Raw genomic sequence first — 17831 nt, forward strand, 5'->3', positions numbered from 1 at the left:
CAGCGGTGAACACTTACCAGATGGCCCGTTTATCAATTTGCCCTTCTACATATTGAAATAAAAGGGCAGGTTTCATAGTACAATATTGAGATATTGAGTATTTCAGCCAAGAAATTCTCGATCGGAGTCTGGTGCTTAAAAGTTCACAGTGATTCGCGTCTCGGAGAATTCCTCCAGGTCGTTTTGATGTCGTCCCACAAGTATAAAATACAGTTTTCGAAAAGATAAGTCGTGGTACATTCAATGTTACTGTACTTAATTTTTTATACTTTATTTAATACTACAATTAATTATATTAGACACAGGAGAAAAATTACGATTTATTTAACTATTATTTTATAACATTCTCGTTTCGAAACTGTAGTGTTTGTATCTATGCAATAGATACAATACATTGTCTCATGTACACGAGTGGAGAGGGTAGTTGTCAATCAAGCAGCCTGGTGTTAGACACCGTGCGGGTTGGACGTGCGCCTGCGCTATTGCTGCGTGTAGTACTGAGCCAGTGATAGTGATCATTACAAGTGGCGAAGAGAGTAAAGGTCAGTAAATAAAAAACGTTATTTATTTTAAAGGAAAGGAAGATGATAATACGGAGTGATTAATTGTTCATGAAATCTAACAAGTCATATTACAATCTATTTACGGCATGAATTCTATTTTAATATAGTAAAAGTAATCTGTAAGATCGTTAAGGAATATGTTTATACAAATAATTCTAATGAGTCAAGATTTCAATTCGCTAAACGGTGAAAATCGTATGGAAAAAGGAAAAAACGTTAACCTACCATTCCTTATGTTTTAATAATATTTAAAATAATAGAAAAGGTGTTACTGTCGGTTGTATTATCGGTATTATTTCACATAGTATCTAATTAAGAAAACAACAAGTAACTTGTTAAATGTACCGTCGTGTTTATTCAATAAAATCTTAACAAAATAATTAGATAATTATACTTCTTACAATAATTTATTCTTGTAACCTCATTAACATTTGTTCATAAGTAGGTAATCCAAATAAAATATTAAATATCTGTTTCAACATTTATTGGTGATTTGATTTTTTTGATAACGGTGTATTTTCTACAAGTTTTATGTATTTAATCAACCACAATATACTCACATAGAGGTTACAAGCTTAAATTCAATACATTTGATAATTATTAACTAACTATGTTTTATTGAAAGGAACATACTTAGCGTGGCAAAGTGAATAAAATAAGGAATTATTAGGTATAGTATTTATTGTGGTCCAAGTTTAGATTTTCATTCAATTGAAATAAACTTTAAATTTAGATTTCCATTAAATTGGAAACAAGAAGTTCATTAAATTGAATTTAGAAAATTTTCAAATCAATTCTAGATTTTCATTCTATTGAAAATAAACTTTAAATTTAGAATTCCATTATATTGGAAACAAGAAATTTATTAAATTGAATTTAGAACGTATTGGACATCTTTAAAATAAGAGTATTGTAAATAAGAGGTCGCCCGATACAATTAATCATGGCAAATCAGTTACCGTCACCGTGGGTGATAGTGCTTCAGTTGGTCTGAGATGGGAAAAATGGAAACGATCCTTCCAAATTTACCTTGAAGCCGCCGATATCACGATTTCAGCTAAAAAGAGAGCTACATTGCTAGTTCTAGGTGGGAGTGCTTTGCAGGAAATATTCTACAATTTGCCTGGAGCAAACGTGGAACCTGAGGAGAATGTTAATATTTTCAGAATAGCTCTTAGTAAACTAGATGACTATTTCCTCCTTAAACAAAATAAGACTTTTGAACGGCACGGAAATGAGTTTAGTGAAGAGGAAAAGACGCCAAAGGGTACCAGATGTAGAAATATATCGCATATCTCCCAAGGTCTTCCTTGCCCAGCCAAAGACAAGAAATGGAACGGATGTGGTAAATTAGGCTATTATCAAAGATGCGGCAAAACTAAATCATTTCGACAAAAGCGTAAACTCGCACAATATCAAGAAAGAGAAAAAGACTGTAACAAGCGACAACGAATTGAAACAACAGTAAATTACCTGGAAAATGAAGAAGTACAATATAAATTTTAATGATGACATATTAATTTGGGGGAGCAACGAAAGAGAATATGACTTGCGACTTTCCAGAGTGATGGAGTAGTTGAAGCAAAACAATGTTTCGTTGAATCAAGAAAAATGTATTTACAAAGTACAGACAATACATTTCTTAGGGCATGAACTTAAACCGGAAGGAGTAAAACCGCTGCCAAAATATATAAAAAGTATAACTGAATTTAGATTGCCAAAAACAATAGAAGAATTGGAAAGTTTAACTATATATATATATAGTTAACTAGACCTAAAAAACTTTGATTCCGAATTTGGTCACGACAACAGAACCACTAAAACAAATATTAAGACAGAAACTTGGAAAAAAGGCGAACATAGAAAAATACTGGAAGGATGATCACAATGAAGCATAGAAACATTGGGATATTACGATATCAAAGACAAGACGCAAGTAATAGCGGACGCACACCATGTAGGACTAGGAGCAGTCTTAGTGCAGATAGACAGTAAAGGACCAAGAATGATTGCATACGAAAATAGGACACTCAGTCAATGTGAGCGAAAATATAGCCAAACAGAAAAAGAGGTTCTTGCGCTGATATGGGCGATTGAGCATTTTAATACGTTTCTGTTTGGTAAAGAATTGGATTTAATAACAGATCACAAGCTATTGGAATTTCTGTTCAGTCCGAAATCAAAACCATGCGCCCATGTTGAAAGTTGGGTTTTGCGACTCCAGGCTTATCGTTACAACGTAAAATATAAACCGGGTAAGACCAATATTGCAGACCCATTATCACGGCTGTGTAAATACTCAGATCGGCCAATCCCTTCATTAGAAGAGAATTATGTCCACCAAATAGTCGAACTCGCCAGACCCTGTGTGACTTCAAATGCAAGAAATAATAAAAGAATCAGCAGGCGATCAGGAAATCAACAATGTTAAGAATGGAATGGACCAGTGGGATGAGTCTGTGAAATCATATAAAATATTTTCGGACGAATTGTGTTTTTACGAGAATATCCTTTTGAGAGGAAACAGGATAGTTATTCCTCAGAACCTTAGGAAACAGGATTTACTAGCAGCTCATGAGGGACACCCGGAAATTGTTGCCATGAAGAGTCGCCTTCGTTCTAAGGTTTGGTGGCCTAGAATGGATAAAGACGTCAAATTGATGGTAAAAAGCTGCAAAGGATACACCTTAGTGAGCTTACCAAACCCTTCAGCACCAATGAAACGTCGAGAACTTCCATCTGAACCAAGGATTGATATTGCTATGGATCTATTAGGTCCCTTACCGAATAATGATTATATCCTAGTAGTCATTGACTATTACAGTCGCTATAAAGAAATCAAGATTACCAGAACCGTAATGAGCTCGCAAATAATAAAGATTTTAACAGAACTTTTTAGTCGACTGGGCTACCCGCTATCAATTACTGCTAATAACGGGAGGCAATTCGTTAGTGAGGAATTCAAAATTTTTTGTCGTAATTGTAACATTAACCTTTTTAATACGGTGCCATATTGACCGCAAATGAATGAAGAAGTGGAGCGTCAAAACTCTAACTACGAGGTTCTTGTGAAAAACGAGATATATTTATTTATTTATTTACTTTGAACAAATTATACATATCTTAAACAATATATACGATAGTAACTACAATAGTATATTACTGTGTCGTAGCTACTAACGCCCTCCAATTCGACAACACATTTATTTATTATTATTTATAATAAATAAATGTAATATATATGAGAGATACACTACATGAATATTTAATGATGTACAACTCCACTCCTCATTCAGTCACAGGAAAGACGCCCTCAGAAATTTTCTTCAAAAGGTTGAACAGGGACAAAATCCCTATGTTGAAAAATATAAATGAGTCAGATGACATGAAAGTTAGAGACCGAGATAAGTTGCATGAGGAAAAAGGGAAAGAGTATGGAGATCGTAAAAGAAGGGCGGAAAACCTAGAACTGACAGAAGGAGAGAAGGTGTACGTAAAAGAAATGGAAAAGGCTAATAACCTCTCAACTACCTATAACCCTACGCCACATGTAGTGGAAAAATCAGTAGGAGGGGATATTACAATAAGGAATGAAGAAACTAAACAAAGATTACGAAGGATCGTAATTCACTTGAAGCGTGTGAAGGGACAGTGGGAATCGATAGAAGAAGAGCCCGATAAAAACGAGGATCACATAATGGAAGAAAATAATACGTAAATTAATATTTGATAACTATTCAAGTATATTTGTATAAGTAAAAAAATAAAAAAATGTTTGTATAACTAAAACAGTATGAGTAAAAAAAAATAAAAGTAGTTCAGTGTGATTATTTAACAACATTGATTACGTTTACAATAACTGCAATTTGTTAAAAGGGAAGGGATGTAGTGTTTGTATCTATGCAATAGATACAATACATTGTCTCATGTACACGAGTGGAGAGGGTAGTTGTCAATCAAGCAGCCTGGTGTTAGACACCGTGCGGATTGGACGTGCGCCTGCGCTATTGCTGCGTGTAGTACTGAGCCAGTGATAGTGATCATTACAGAAACCATGACTTAAATATATACCTCTTATCAGGATTTATATTTATTTAGTCATATTAATTAATTATTATTAATTTTAATCAGGATTTATATTTATTTATATTTATTTATTTAGCTGGCAACTCTTAGCATTGATGTCTTAGAATATAAATAGCTAATTATCTGCTTATAAAACAAAATCAACTTTAAATAAAATTCGAGACCATAAAAAAAGCATACCCCCAGAATAAAATGATAATTTTTCAAATCAGATCATAAATGACGTAGACGTGCGACAACAAATATAAAAAAATTCAAGCGAATTAAAAACCTCCTTTTTTGAAATCACATAAAATAGAGACTTAACTATATAACTTAAATATAAAGACGTCATTTCTTATTTTTCTATGTAAGCACTCATCTCGTGCTATAAAAAATCGAATTTATTAAAGGCCATTCGTTATTTGTAAATATTAAAGTGTATACATGCTAGCTATTTCATTATATATGTGTATAAATATATACAAGCTTAGAGATTGTTACCCTATTATGAATATATTTATCACATCATAGCTTCAACCACGTGATAATCGAAATAGTACAATATGAGGAACAGTCGACACAGTATAAGACAATCCACATAGCTTAAACCACGGTACATAAAACTGTACACCTGCGCGGTTTTACTATCGTTAAATGTTACTTCTTCGCCCCCGTGCTAACTAATACTTCCTGAAATTTAGTAGGTAGGTAACTGAATAAATTTGATTAAATTATAATATTAATGCCAGTTAACAAATGGAAATATAAAAAAAAACTTATTATGTTAATCGATTTTGGAGTGATTGGCAATAAATAAGATTTTTATGAAATATTAAAAATTGTATAATAAATAATATATATGTCTTCGTGTGTGTATTTATAGACATATATAAGTTATTATTGATTAACAAAAATATATCAAATATGTTTTAAATTTTTTAATAATTATTTCATCCAATAACGATATAAAAGGTATATATATATAACATTTACATATATATATAGATGTAAAACCATTAAAAGATTTAAAAAAAAAAATAGTTTTTTAGACGGCTTCCTGCAACCACCACGCCTATGAAAATATTAAGTAATTCATTACACGAAAAACCTGTGTGGAATAAAAGTTCGAACTATTTGACATATAGCCTTAATCTTTAGGCTTAGATGTGTAGGAAAAATGTCAAGTCAAGATGGTCCAACTGTTTAAAACAACAATCTTAACCGAAGATTGTGCGCTCAAATCCGAGCAAGCTCCTCTGAATTTTCACGTGCTTAATTTTTGTGTTATAGTGAAGAAACAGTATGAGAAACCTGCATGTATCAGATAAAAATTTGCCATATGTGCCCAAAAGGAGCAACGTTATGTATTAAGCTTCTTATCCAAAGGAGAAAATACCTTGGCCAGTAAAGTGAAATTTACAGGCTTTTAATTTGAATTAATTTATTTTAAAATATCTACATCTGTATTATCCATTTAATAAATTAAAATTTAATGATCGCTGAAGTGTTTATTTATAATTCATTCTTATAATAAAAAACCTGTAAATTAATGAATAAATTACGAACGAATAATTTAATTAAAATAACCACACACGCCCAAAATCCGTATGTTAACATAATATTGTAGATGTCAAGCTATGAACCAATAAAATAGCTATTAAACGATCTCTAAGGTATACTACGATAGGATTAAACATCCTTAATAAATCGCAGAGCACATCATAGAGTAAAATTATAAAATTTTATTTTTTAATTTATTTATGGTAGTTTATTGTTCGGCAAATGGACCACCCGATGAGAAGTAAAGGTCAAGTGTGGGAATATTTACCATTTCTTATATCACTATATCGCTACGAAACTTATGTATTTTATGCGGCCTCACTTAGTCTTCAAACCGGGACACAACAAAAGCTCTACTACCACAACTTGCATAAAGCTCTACTACCAGGTAGACATACTTTTTTTTTTTATAGAATAGGAAGGCGGACGAGCATATGGGCCACCTGATGGTAAGTGGTCACCAAACGCCCTTAGACATTGGCATTGTAAGAAATGTCAACCATCGCGTATAGCCAATGCGCCACCAACCTTGGGAACTAAGATTTTATGTCCCTTGTGCCTGTAATTACACTGGCTCACTCACCCTTCAAACCGGAACACAACAATATCAAGTATTGCTGTTTTGCGGTAGAATATCTGATGAGTGGGTGGTACCTACCCAGACGAGCTTGCACAAAGCCCTACCACCAGTAAATACTAACTGTGAGGATAAATGCCACTAATTCTCCCACTAAATAACAATATTTGTATTAGGTGAATTCCAATTTAAATTATCAGTAAGCTTATAAAACTATATACAGGAGATAGTTCTAACAATTTCATTTATATGACAAATACTATAAAAAATGTTCGTTTACTGTTGTAGAATTATGTATTATTGATTTAAAGAATTTATATTTTAGTTTAAACATAACATATTCAAAATGTTTAGTCAGGTATAGAATAGGAGTATGTTATATCAGTTAATATGACATATATCATTTCCAGTACGCTGTTTGTCTATGATATACAAGGACATAAAAATAAGCTTTACTTCAGATATGAATAATACATTCAAAGTTTGCCAAATGATTAAGCAGTTAATTTGCGTATCATATATATAATAAATCTAAGTTACGTAAAATATTTGCATTGAATCATGATTATCACACATCTTAGTTTTTATCGTGGTCCTCTTAAGTGATGTTTACGCAAGGAGATTATAATAAATTCATTGCAAATTGATTAGATAAATAAAATATAAAATATATCGATGTGAGCAATTAATTACAACCGATTCACATTTCTGCAACATAAGTTATTTTTAATAAATAAAATACAATTTTTTTTTTATAGAATAGGAAGGCGGACGAGCATATGGGCCACCTGATGGTAAGTGGTCACCAAACGCCCTTAGACCTAATAGAACATTGTAAGAAATGTTAACCATCGCTTACATCACCAATGCGCCACCAACCTTGGGAACTAAGATGTTATGTCCCTTGTGCCTGTAATTACACTGGCTCACTCACCCTTCAAACCGGAACACAACAATACCAAGTACTGCTGTTTTGCGGTAGAATATCTGATGAGTGGGTGGTACCTACCCAGACGAGCTTGCACAAAGCCCTACCACCAGTAATGTATAGTGCTTAATTTACATACTGTAAGAATGATAAATGTTACGTTATTTATTAATGTATAAATTTTATGTTTAAAAAAATTACCAGATAAGTCTGTTTACACAATACAATAAAATTTAAGTGATAAAATAGCATGTCGTTAATATTTGTCGATTTCAATATATATAAATTCGATTTCATATATATTTTTAGAAATACTTTAATACTTTATTGCACACCAAATAAAAATAGAAAATACATTTAGTGCCCTTAACATAACCATTGAATAATTGGAATACAATCCACAATCATATCACTCACATATTCCATCCAATTATACAATAGGTACAAGCGCCTAATCTAGCCTGTGTCTCAGACGCTAGTCTCTTCCGATGACGTTACGAAATTTTAAAAGTGACATGCTAAAATGTGTTACAACTTAATATTAGAAGAAGTCTGTTGTCGGAAGAATAGCGTGCTTATGATAACAAAACTTTTTTCATTTACCGACTTATTTACAATTTGTTCGGTTAGACTACAGCAAATACGAATTTTTAATTTTTTTTTATTATTATATTTGTATTAACAAATAAAAATATATGTTTTATTATTTATCATGTTTATTGCATGTATTTATGAACAGTTTATAAATATTATTATTCTTTTAATATTGTAATTTTATTCATTTATTTATGTTTTATATGTAAACTATAGTTATTTTAATGTAGCATTACTTAACAAAAAATAAGTGAATATTACTACAAAATCTTTGATATTTTTATAGTCCTGCGTTTTAAGCCATAATGTAAGTATTTTTTACATTAGTGATTGTTAAGTGGATAAATATAAGGTCTTATTTATTTTATTACATAACATGGGTGCCACATAACATTGAAATTTAGTAATAATTTTTGTTTTATAATGAATTGTTTGAGAAACCTTATGTTTTCTTCTGTTTTGTGTTTGAAATCGTATAAATAGAAGGTTTTTTATGTTGTGACATAATCTTATAGTCGATTATGAAATTTAATTTGAGAAAAAGACTAACAATTTACCGTAACAGCCTGTGAATGTCCCACTACTGGGCTAAAGGCCTCCTCTCCTCTTTTTGAGGAGAAGGTTTGGAGCTTATTCCACCACGCTGCTCCAATGCGGGTTGGTAGAATTCACATGTGGCTGAACTTCAGTGAAATTAGACACATGCAGGTTTCCTCACGATGTTTTTCTTCACCGTAAAGCACGAGATGAATTATAATCACAAATTAAGCACATGAAAATTCAGTGGTGCTTGCCCGGGTTTGAACCCACGATCATCGCTTAAGATTCACGCGTTCTTACCACAGGGCCATCTCGGCTTTTCTAACAATTTAGTTTTATGCTATTTCTTCTTAGTATAATCTACATTTCGATGATAAGAATCTCCGGTAGAGATCCGACTTCTAATAACGGAACACAGACAATAACAGAATACTGACAACTGATGACAAAATATATTGGCTAGAATAAGAAATAGACAAGTTAAACTAAATATTATTACAACGTTATAGACATCAGTTTGTCGGTCATGTCATGCTATTAAAGTATACATACTGGTGGTAGAGCTTTGTGCAAGTTCGGCTGGATAGGTACCACCCATTCAGCAGATATTCTACCGCAAAACAGCAGTACTTGGTATTGTTGTGTTCCAATTTGAAGGGTGAGTTAGCCAGTGTAATAGGCACAAGGGACATAACATCTTAGTTCCCAAGGTTGGTGGCGCATTGGTGATGTAAGCGAGGGTTAACATTTCTTACAATGCCAATGTAAGAAGTTGGCGTGGCAAGAGGCGTTGGTGACCACTTACCATCAGATGGCCTATATGCTCGTCCGCCTTCCTATTCTATAATATATATATGAACCGACATCGACATACTCCTACGATGAAGGTTTGTAGCATTGTATGAAAACGTCAGAAAAAACAATAAATAATATATTAAGATTTCCATTCACAGTTGTGATGGTGACCTCAACGTAACGGAAGCTAGGCATACAAAATGGTAATAAGTCACAGGGCACAGTATCCAATAGTGAACCTATGAAGGATATATAAATGAACTTTTTCTAAAAACAAAATTTAAGATAAGTTAATCGTAAAACTAAAGACACATAGTAAGATAATGATATGTGAAAGTCAACAATCTATTAGGATTAACAAAGTGAATAAATTTGAAAAGAAATGTTCGGAGGTGTGAAAAGATTTCAAAAGATACACATGAATGCTTCTTTGCATAATTAAATAATAAATCGTTACCATATGTCACTGTGGGAAGATGGAGATTCGATGTGACGTGGTTGAGTCGTCAGATTTTTTAATATTGTTTTGATTTTATCGAGTAAAACACACCCGTAGTTTAGTACAGATACTAATACATAGTTATTTTGCTTTGATTGTTTTTAAATTCTTTCATAAAATTGAAAATTAAAAAAAAACTGCGTACCCGCGTCAAACAAGTATTTTTACATTCAGACTTTGCACTCACGTCATGTTGTTTACATAATGTATTCGTATAAGCAAAAATTTTACCTATTATTTCTTGAAGTCATATTTAATAATTCTAAGAACAAATTCTTGTTCGTAATCCGTATCAATTCCCTGTTCATATTGAGTATAGATTGTTTACACTTGGTATCGAAGCGATCGCGTTGATCTGAGAATTGTCAGCCATTGGTTTCCCACGCGTGCCGACGGACACCCACACGACTAGGCTAATTATATTGAAGCAATTATGCCCACGTGCAGGGCAATTCTGATGTTTCGTTAAACTTGAAAGATTACTGGCAATTTATGATATTTTTTTAAAATTTATAATAGGAAGGCAAACAGACAAATGAGCAACCAGATGGTCATCAATAGCGAAGATTTTATGTCCTTTATGCTATTACTTCCACTGGCTCATTCACAAATTATTGGTGTTCATTAGGAAAAATAAAAGAATTTTGACTGGAACCTAAGTAACAAAAAAAACTGGTAAGGCTTTAGCCTTACTACAGTTATTTACGTATTTATAAACCACCAAACAATTATCCCCTATAATTTTGGGTTTATCCTAGGTATATAAATATGCAAATTCCTGGCTATGTTTAAATATAACATAAACGTGTTTAAATTAAAATATTGTGAGGAGCATTCTGGATTGTCACGCAAGCCGACGGATACGTCTAGGCATTTTATAAGGAAGCAATTATCGTCAGCCGTTTATTGGTAATTTTTAAGTCGGAAAGCTGACAACTAGCGAATAATAATTTTCTTATGCAGAACAATGTGTAAAGTTTATTTTACGACAATTTTTAAATTAATTACACAATTGACGGACGCCGTGTACTAAATGAGATTGGCATCTAGACACATGCCTACACAGACAAAATGTTTATTTTATAAGTAGTAGTAAGTAAATAAAGTCTGTATATCTCCTACCGCTGGACTAAAGCCTCCACCTCACTCCAATACGGATTTCACAGATCTTCGTCCTACACATACAGGTTTCCTCACAATGTTTTCCTTCGTTGTCGTGTAAATTATAAACACATGAAAATTCAGTAATAATTGCCCGTGTGAACTCACTATCCTCGGCTAAGAATCAAGTGTGCAAACTTGTCATATTTACTAGCAAAATAATCACGTTATTAATTATTTAATTATTTTATTTATCCACTTTTAAACTAATTTATTAAGAGTATAAAAGCTCTGACACATTTCGTAAACATCGTAAAATATTTTTTAATAGAACTACAGATAATTAAGGAATAATTTATTGTGGTACTGTTAGAGTATATATTATATATGTAGATTTAAGGACACTTCGTTTATTTCAAGGCAAGTTTTGTAAATTGGTTGATAACGATAAAATTCAAATATCAGATAACAGAAACGAACGCGATCTACCATATTAGCATATTAATATTTCTTTAATGGTTTCTGTTTTGACACGTGTAACTACGAATAAGTATGGTTTCAATCGTTAGATTAATAAAATTATACTTTTAACTAAGATTTGACAAACTTAAATTAGTTTACAATAAAAGTTAACTATTATTTTAATGGTCTATTTACATATTTATTGTTGTTATATGTATAACTTCAGTGTTTTTAATTGTATTTTATGGTTTATTTACTGCTGCTGGTGTTAGCATATCACTACTTATATATCTATGGAATATAAAATAACTTTTAAACTGAACTACTCGATAAACATAAAATTATACGATATTTTTTCCGTGTTTGCAACTAAGGAAGGTTTCATAAATAAATTTATATATTACACTCATAGTTTTGATGTAATTAAGTCGTAAAAGGGCCTCAGTGCTAACTTGATTTCACTGACTAAACTATAAAAGATGGATCACATAAATGTACTATGGAATCGTAAGTCTTGTCAATATCTACAGAAAAATCAGGAATGCTATATTTTAAATATACGATAGCCAAAACAACAGTAAACTTTATTAAGAACAAACTAAAAATGGAATTATATAAGTACATATAATATATATATAAGGTTGTTTAATTTAAAACAATATAAGACACATGTGAAAACAAAAAATCATTTTTTTACAGTTGGCAATTTAGACCAGTATGTATTTAAAAGATGTTATAAGATATTTATAAAAAAAAAGCTTGCAGCGTTCTTTAAATGTTGGGACGGATAAATCGCGTGGCTGGATATTTATTAATTAATTATATCATAATATTTGCTTATATCACTTTATTTAAAATAATGTTACGAAGCGAACACCTGTTTTTTTCTATGCAAAGCCGGAACGGAAAGCTACTCGTAGTAATTTAATAAATATTTTCTGAATATGCTTATGACATTTTATTGTTTTATACATATCTTTTGCATTTCTATTGTTCAACTCGTCAGTAATAAATTATTTCTTAATGGTCGCCAAAGTTGAACAAATCATAATTTAAAAAAAACGTATTTATAGAAATATTCTATCATGCCGAAAATTAGTTCTCGTTCGTAGCTTCATCCGTGTTGAATTTATTTGTTAAATCCATGTTTGTAATAATTACTTCTATGATATTTTAATCGAATGCCTTACAAAATAATACGCATCGAATATTTTATTTACTATATAATATTTAAGTTTAATAAATATGCATATAAAAATAACAAAATGTCATAATTGTACATTATTGACCGCTGGATTCAAATAAAAACTAATTATTTTGGTGCCAGGGTCATGCGTATAAGAATTGGTGGTTTGGTTGCTTAATGAAAGGACAAATAAATATTTGTTTTTAGATTCACAAGTTCAAGCAAAGAGATGATAAAAAATATCAGTTAATATATAATAGTGATGTATGTCACTGGAAACTTTTGTTGTAAAAGTGATTTCTTATCTTTGTCTTGTCTGTAAGCTTTTGACTATAGGGTGTAATACGGGATCAAATAAATGTGTGCCTTTAGCGCGCGAGCTGACTTTGAGGTGGCAAATTTGACAATTTTGTTCATGTATGTTGTTCTCAATACATTGAAATTTTAGTTTTTTAAGTTTAAGAGACAGTTTATTACTTTAAAATTAAATAGGTTAGCGTCTGAAATTGTAACTTGTGCATGTAATATATAGCAAAGAAATATATCTCCATCGCGATAGATTATTAATTGACGAATATCCGATGCCGATTTATTCGAGTTTGATTACCATAATTAAATTTAAAAAAAAATTACTTTAAAAAAAAACTTTAATGAATCTCTGCAGCGTCTTTCAAGTCAAAGTTCGTTTCGTGTTATTTTTTAAAGTTGAAACACATTTCTATAAACACACACAAATAACTTTGAACAATTTCGTTGAGTAAAGCTAATCTTGATTTGTAATACCCAAAATATTTAGTCCTTTACAAAAATGAAAGAAATGTAAGAGTTCATATGTTCAACTTTTTATCGTAGTACCTAATCGATAATTCGTGCACAGAATGCGTCATTGTTTAGTCTTACTCTGTACTGAAGTAACTTCTGAGTATGTTTTCTTGTAGACAAAATAATGATTGTAAGGTGCTAGTAAGCAAAATCGTCCATTATTTTTTTCATTAGATTAATCGATCGTTTTCTAAACAATATACATTAATACAATATAAAACAGTACCAAAATCTATTAATGAAAAAAATATACATACCTAAAACATTAATAACCTTTCTACATCTGCGTAATATGTAGGAGGAGATACATTAAATATATTTATTTTAAAACAAGTATGTTTATATCTGTTTAAATTTGCATAAAATCATGAAATGTATATAAAAATATACTTAGATGTAGAAAAAAAATGCTAATTAATTATTGTAATGTAATTTGCACGTTTTCTACATAAGCGCATAATAAAGTCTATTTTTTATAAATAGAATAGGCAATGGTCGTATTTAACTTCTTTTTTATTTTTTGTCCTGCCTAAGGCTAATAATTATTTAACCGTTGAGCATCTTAATATTTAGTATGGGTCAAACATTTTCAAATGATAAAAGCAAAGTATTTCGAAATTCAAAAGGCCGACTCGCGCCAATTTCTACCTGGCTAGAAAAAGTTGCCGCGAGGCAATTTAACTTATGTCCCATTTTGGGCCTGCTTCATTTGTTGTGTTACATTTTTTGTCTCTTAAGTTAAGAACCGACAAAGTAAAAATGGTATGGCGGTACATATGGTTTCGTTGAAAGTAGTGTTATCTTTAAATAATAAATACCCAGTACAGTTATGTATTTTGTGTTATTTAAGTACGTTTTATTATAAGTTAATAATCACTTGGGTTGTTTTAACGTTTTTTTCCTTAATGTTTATTATGCTGTTAATTCACAAAGGAAGCCGAAAGTTAGGGCGCAGTAACTATTAAAAAATATATATACCACGTGGTTTAATATAAGCAAAATAACTGAGGCTTTTAGATACAACTTTAATTTGTAGTATTAATGAGTGTTAATATTAAAATTTATTAAAAATATGTTTATAATTAAGAAGAAAACTAAATGTAAATTTAATCATGTCTCATTTCTAAATTTAACACATTGTATTTGAAAAAATAAAAATAAAAAGTATCACAGAATATCACATAAAAACTCCATAACAAAATATTTCATACTAAAAGTTATTTAAGACGTCTCTGGGAAAGTATTTCACGCATGTTGGTAAGCTGATCCCGGGGCCACACGTGCTCTCTCGCACGCTATGAATGGCAGGGAAGGGACGGGAAGGGACGGGAAGCGACGCGAGGGACGAGAAGAAGGCTTTTTTCAGGCAGTACCATCCGACCCGCGGGCGGAGACGCGTGTGTCGGGCTCAAAGCTCTATCAAAAACCGTTTTTAACATTCAAATCTGTGATCGTGTTTTCAAGGTTAGCAGTTATAAATGCTGTATAATAAAAAAATAATTTAAAAATAGCAAATTAGCAGCTATTCTATTTTTAAAAAAAACATTTAAATATAATCTAAAATATCATAATGTATGCTCATTTTAAATTCTAACATACTAAAATAGGATTGAGAATTAATTAACTACATTCCGTGAATTTTGATATTACACAATAATGTGTAAATATATTTACATTACTTGCAAAATATTAAATAAGCAACTTTAATTGGCAGGGTTTATCAAAATGTCATCGGATCCCGCACCTCTATCTAAGACTGCTAAATATAAGAAGATAACTAAGCCTCTACTTGAAAGAAAACGTCGCGCACGCATTAATCGATGTCTTGATGAACTGAAGGATTTAATGGTCGGCGCCTTGGAGGTGAGTTTTTGTCCCCACATTTTTTACTTCTTCGTACGCGCCGTGACTTACAACTTCATCCTGTCCTGTATCGATTTATGAAAAACTAAGAATAACGAGCCTTGTGTTTATTTATTCTCATGTTGTTCACATTTATAAAAGTTACTTTTAATACGAATTAAATTACTGATTCCGACCATCACAATCCATCTTAATTCATTCACGCGCCATTTATGTTTATCTGGGACCGGTTATTATCTTTTTATTTGTCATCCGAGCACTTATTAAACGCGAGCTGAACCGTAGCAAAACTTGAATATAAAAATAAACACCCTTTAATAAACAGAAGCTAACTAGTACAGTTATATTAATATGACGTTTAACTCCCGTAACGTGCGACTCGAAGTGCACCTGCGTTTTATATTAACTACTTTATTTTTGTTCCCAGATCGATGACGACAACTTAAGCAAGTTGGAAAAGGCAGATATCCTTGAGTTAACTGTTAATCATCTCACGAAGTTGCATAGACCTAAGGATCCGGTTTTGGAGGCGAAGAAATTTCAAGCGGGGTTTGGTCAATGTGCGGCTGAAGCGTGCAGATTTATAATGTCAGTGCCGGATTTAGACTCAAAAGTGAGTCAAAATTTAGTTGGGCACCTATCGAGATTGATAACCGCTCAACCGCTGACAATTCAAGTACCAGAGAGACCAACTTTTTCTCCACCAATATCACCTTCTTCAGTAGCTTCAGACAGACACCACTATTACAGCGACCATGAGAGATCTTCATCCGATGCCGAAGATTCAGTCTATTCAGCCGACAGCGCACCCAAACAGTGGTCATTTGGAAGACCAAATAATAATAAACAAAACGTTTCTATTGCCGGTCTTTTAACAACAGTCGATAAACTGGTTTCGCATCATGGCTCCGAACAGGGTTCAATAAATGGCCACCGAAATGGAACTTACTTCAACAAAGTACCGGCTGAGGCGAAAGACGTAATATTACAAAAAATCAGACAACACATCATGGACAAACGGGGAAATGAAAACATTGCTAACGTCGATATCAATACGAATTCAGAACTGCCTGTCGAACCTCGTTATGCAAGAGATGAAGCTTACAGAAACGAGATTGCGTATCATTATCCTACACCAAATAATTTCCCAAGCAGTAACGACACCTTAGATCTGCGAAAAATTCGTTCACCAATCAAATCATCTACACACTCTCCAAAAGATCAAACTGAATATAGGAGCCCAAATAGAGAACCACCTGTGGTAGAAAAAAAACCCGAAGCGAGCATCAATGTACCGGAATATTGTGCTTTGCCAATGGATTACAGCAATTTGCCACCTAAAAAGAAAAGAAAATTAATCGAATACCAAGAGTATAAAAAACAAGAAGAAGCAAGGCGACAGCTCGATGCTTTTTATGCGGAGAAAAAAGATCGCCGAGATGGACCACCGGTGGACCTTGAAATAGATGCAAACAAATGGCGCCCATGGTAGTACTTTTTATGATAATTAGGCAACCAGCAATGTAGATAACATTGCGTAGTTAGACACATATAATTGTTCCTTGGAGAGGATTAGGACCATTGTGCCTATAATTCCTGTATTAAGATAAACGATGTCTATTATAAAGTATAACTACGCATTTTATCTATCACTTCATTGTTGTGATACTAATTCTTCCATGATAAAGCTTTAATTCGTTGTAACTTGTTATATTATTAGTTTAAGTATTATATTACACAGATGTGCCTTATTTAAGCGTATAAGTTAAGAATTTGAAATATATGTAAATGTGCCATGTATTTGATCTCCAAGTCTTCCTGATATTTGAAAACATATGGTTAATCTTTTTTTTTTATCTGTATGTTATTGTTTTGAATTACTTTCGAAACATTTGTACGGATTAATCGATTGTGTGATTTTTATTGCCTTTATCGTATATTAAATATGAATACAAAAGTTACACATTTTTTTTCCTTATCATTTCCATTATTAAATGCCTTTACTTTATAAAAAATACTTAAAAATAATACATATTTGCTTTGCTATTCTCTTTTCTTAATGCTTTATTACGAAATACAGTATTGGAAGTTCAACCCTATACAATTAATAACTAGCGAATTAAAAAATATATTCGCGGCAAAAATGAAGTAAGTCATATAAACAAAAAAAAAAAAGAATTCTTTCTAAATATACTTAAATTAATCTCTTTAAGTATTAAAACAATAATTAGTATAAACTTGTTATTTGTGTTTGCGTCATAATTAGCCCGTTT

The 17831-nt window shown here is 31.8% G+C and overlaps 1 protein-coding gene across 2 annotated transcripts; it reads left to right on the forward strand.

Moving 5' to 3' along the window:
• Positions 1–454: 454 nt before the first annotated feature.
• Positions 455–17453, forward strand: LOC126771945 (uncharacterized). 2 transcript variants are annotated; one of them, XM_050492124.1, is made up of 3 exons: positions 455–542; positions 15410–15558; positions 15986–17453. In XM_050492124.1, exons 2-3 carry the CDS (start codon positions 15421–15423, stop codon positions 17048–17050), a joined length of 1203 nt encoding a protein of 400 aa, XP_050348081.1. In that variant the 5' UTR covers positions 455–542; positions 15410–15420; the 3' UTR covers positions 17051–17453. The 2 variants fall into 2 exon arrangements, with proteins under 2 accessions (XP_050348081.1, XP_050348082.1); XM_050492125.1 differs by lacking the exon at positions 455–542 and adding an exon at positions 15070–15159.
• The last annotated feature ends 378 nt before the right edge of the window (positions 17454–17831 follow it).

The sequence above is a fragment of the Nymphalis io genome, chromosome 11, assembly GCF_905147045.1.
Source record: "Nymphalis io chromosome 11, ilAglIoxx1.1, whole genome shotgun sequence".
NCBI lineage: Eukaryota > Metazoa > Arthropoda > Insecta > Lepidoptera > Nymphalidae > Nymphalis > Nymphalis io.